Source organism: Dicentrarchus labrax, unplaced genomic scaffold, assembly GCF_905237075.1.
Source record: "Dicentrarchus labrax unplaced genomic scaffold, dlabrax2021, whole genome shotgun sequence".
Lineage (NCBI taxonomy): Eukaryota > Metazoa > Chordata > Actinopteri > Moronidae > Dicentrarchus > Dicentrarchus labrax.
In genome coordinates, this window is record NW_026136714.1 from 12,036,443 (window position 1) to 12,038,844 (window position 2,402).

At 38.3% G+C, this 2,402-nt stretch overlaps 1 protein-coding gene across 1 annotated transcript; it reads left to right on the top strand.

Annotated features, from left to right (window-relative positions):
* Positions 1 to 455: 455 nt before the first annotated feature.
* Positions 456 to 2,047, top strand: LOC127375541 (transmembrane protein 252-like). Its single transcript, XM_051421493.1, has 2 exons — positions 456 to 900; positions 1,289 to 2,047. Exons 1-2 carry the CDS (start codon positions 629 to 631, stop codon positions 1,539 to 1,541), a joined length of 525 nt encoding a protein of 174 aa, XP_051277453.1. The 5' UTR covers positions 456 to 628; the 3' UTR covers positions 1,542 to 2,047.
* The last annotated feature ends 355 nt before the right edge of the window (positions 2,048 to 2,402 follow it).

The window sequence follows — 2,402 nt, forward strand, 5'->3', positions numbered from 1 at the left end:
GAGTCACAGTATCTTTAACTTCAAGTAAGTGAGTGCATTATTCACATAGTAGTTATGCTTTAACTACCTCTAAATAGGAAATATTTATTATTTATTCTGCTCCTGATACACTGAGAGTAGAAACACATGAAATTCATTCACAAATCTAGAATCACAATCAAGACCATTTTTAGACATTCTAACAATAAGTTGAGATCTGAAGCCCACACCTCTCTTATATAAAATGTACTTTATTCTCACCTTGTTGTCTTATCAACTATCAAGCAAAATTATTTTGTTGTTTCTTCTTCTTTGCTGTATTTTTGTCTCTCTGGCCCCTATCTCTCTCAGATTAATACTGTGTTAATATACAACCAAGAAGGCAGGAACATCCCAGCCACCTCCCTCTATGTCTGAAGAGCCAAATATGTTTTCATAGACTGACACACCTTCAACTGCAGCTACATTTGTTGGTACTCAAACTTGGTAAGAGGATTTATTTATGTTTAGGCAAGTCTGAAACTGAACAGATACTAAAGAGATCAAACCACAAAACTTCTTAAATACCTCCTCCCTGATACCAGTGTCCCCATAAGAGGACAGAAAAAGGAAGAAAAGGGCAACTGGAAAGAAGCAGCAAGTGAGTTAAATGATCATGAATGTGAAGAAGCAGCTGTGGTCCTTGGCCCGTATTGCGCTGCCTGGTGTGGGATTTCCGTTGACCTGCAGCGGGGCCTACCTGGTGTCTCTGCAGACAGAGTACGGGTTCTCTTGGAAAGTCATCCCTGCCTACATCATGATTGTGTTGGGCTTCTTATCTATGCTCATCGGAGTCTTCTGGACCATCTGCCACAGCATGAAGAGCAAGATGTACCAAAGAGGAGGACACGAACGAAACATGCATGTCTACACTATTGAAAGGTAAGACCATCTGTAACCACAAATACACGTTAAAAAGAAAAAATGCTTATTGATTAGTATCTAAATTACAAAGTACCTTTTCAACAGGAAAAATAATATGTTTTTGTTTTAAAAAAGTTTATTTCTGTGTAATTTAATTACTATTGACTTTTACAACTGAAAAAACTAGTTACTCTTCCCCTCCAGAGCAATGGATAATTTGTGCATGACAGGAAAATGTTTGTTTTGGCCTCATAAGTCAATACAAATTTCTCACATAGAGTTTGTTCATTATGTATCCTATAATGTGTAATAAATTGTACTTTACTTTTTGGCTGCATTTTTAACATTTGGCCAGTGAGAACTAAATTAAACTAAACTAATGTATTGTATGTCTTTTCTTCTGCAGACCAAGCTCCTTCCCTCCATCGTACGAAGAGTCACAGGGCAGCCGAGTGTGTCCTGATACAGAATTAGTTGTTGTGGTTGACGGGGTGGATGTGGTGATGAGCCTCGCTCCTCCTCTGTACAGCCAGGACAGCTCGGAGGCTCCAGACTGCACGTGGAGTTGGGAGCAGCCTCCTCGGTACAGTCAAGTAGAGCGTATTCAGCAGGGGGACGTGGATACAGAGGAGCGGAGGGAGGCCTTGTCTGGACACTGAAGGACGAATTTTTTTTTTCTCTAACTGGCTGAGAGAAAAGGGATGAATGGAGATCTTAGACCGACATCCCTTCCTGACTGAGCTAAGAGAGAAAGATTGCTCTGCTACCTAATGATGGACCTCTGGGACACGTTGTGCCATCAGTACACACAGTGGTCAACCTCTAAACTCTAATACAGTTAACAGAACTGTCTGAGGTACAGCCTGTTGGGTTAAACTGTGGTTCTGTATTGATGTTGCTCAAATTGTTTTGTTTTTGGTTTTCTAAAGCAAAGGATGAGCTTCACGTTTGAACTGCAAAACTGCTTGGTAGTGTGAAAAATAACTGTTACTATTAAAAAACAGCACTTACTTTTACATGTACTGTAGCTGTAATTTGTATGCTATTCAAATCAAACACTTCTGTATGTTTATATGTATAATATAACTGTTTTAGTGAGTGATGCTACCCCTTTTGTAGGGTGATTTGTGTTATGGAATAAAAAATATCAGGCCGCTATACTGTAGTACTTGTGTTCAAAATGTTTCTTTCTTTGAGAGTTGTTTTGCATTATAAATCATGACAATGTCTTTTTACGCTCCTAGAGACTTTTCAGAATAATTCTTGTTCATAAATTAGTCTAACTCTAGCAGGCAGCCTGATATAATTTCAAAGCAAATCAAACCAACACTCATAATTGTATTTTTTAAACTACTCAGTTGTTTATATTTACGACAATAAGCCCTCTTGATCACGACGCAACAATAATGTAACTGAATTACACAAATTCAAATAAGTTGAAGTTAAATAAGTGAAGTGAGGAGAGAACAACAAGCAACAAATTGTCCCTGTTGGGTTTGAACCAGGGATAGTATAATGAT

Excerpts from the sequence above, each read along its gene's own strand:
- LOC127375541 (XM_051421493.1), top strand. The coding sequence starts at position 629 with ATGATCATGAATGTGAAGAAGCAGCTGTGGTCCTTGGCCCGTATTGCG. Across the intron at positions 901-1,288 it reads CATGTCTACACTATTGAAAG|ACCAAGCTCCTTCCCTCCAT; the intron begins GTAAGACCATCT and ends TTTCTTCTGCAG.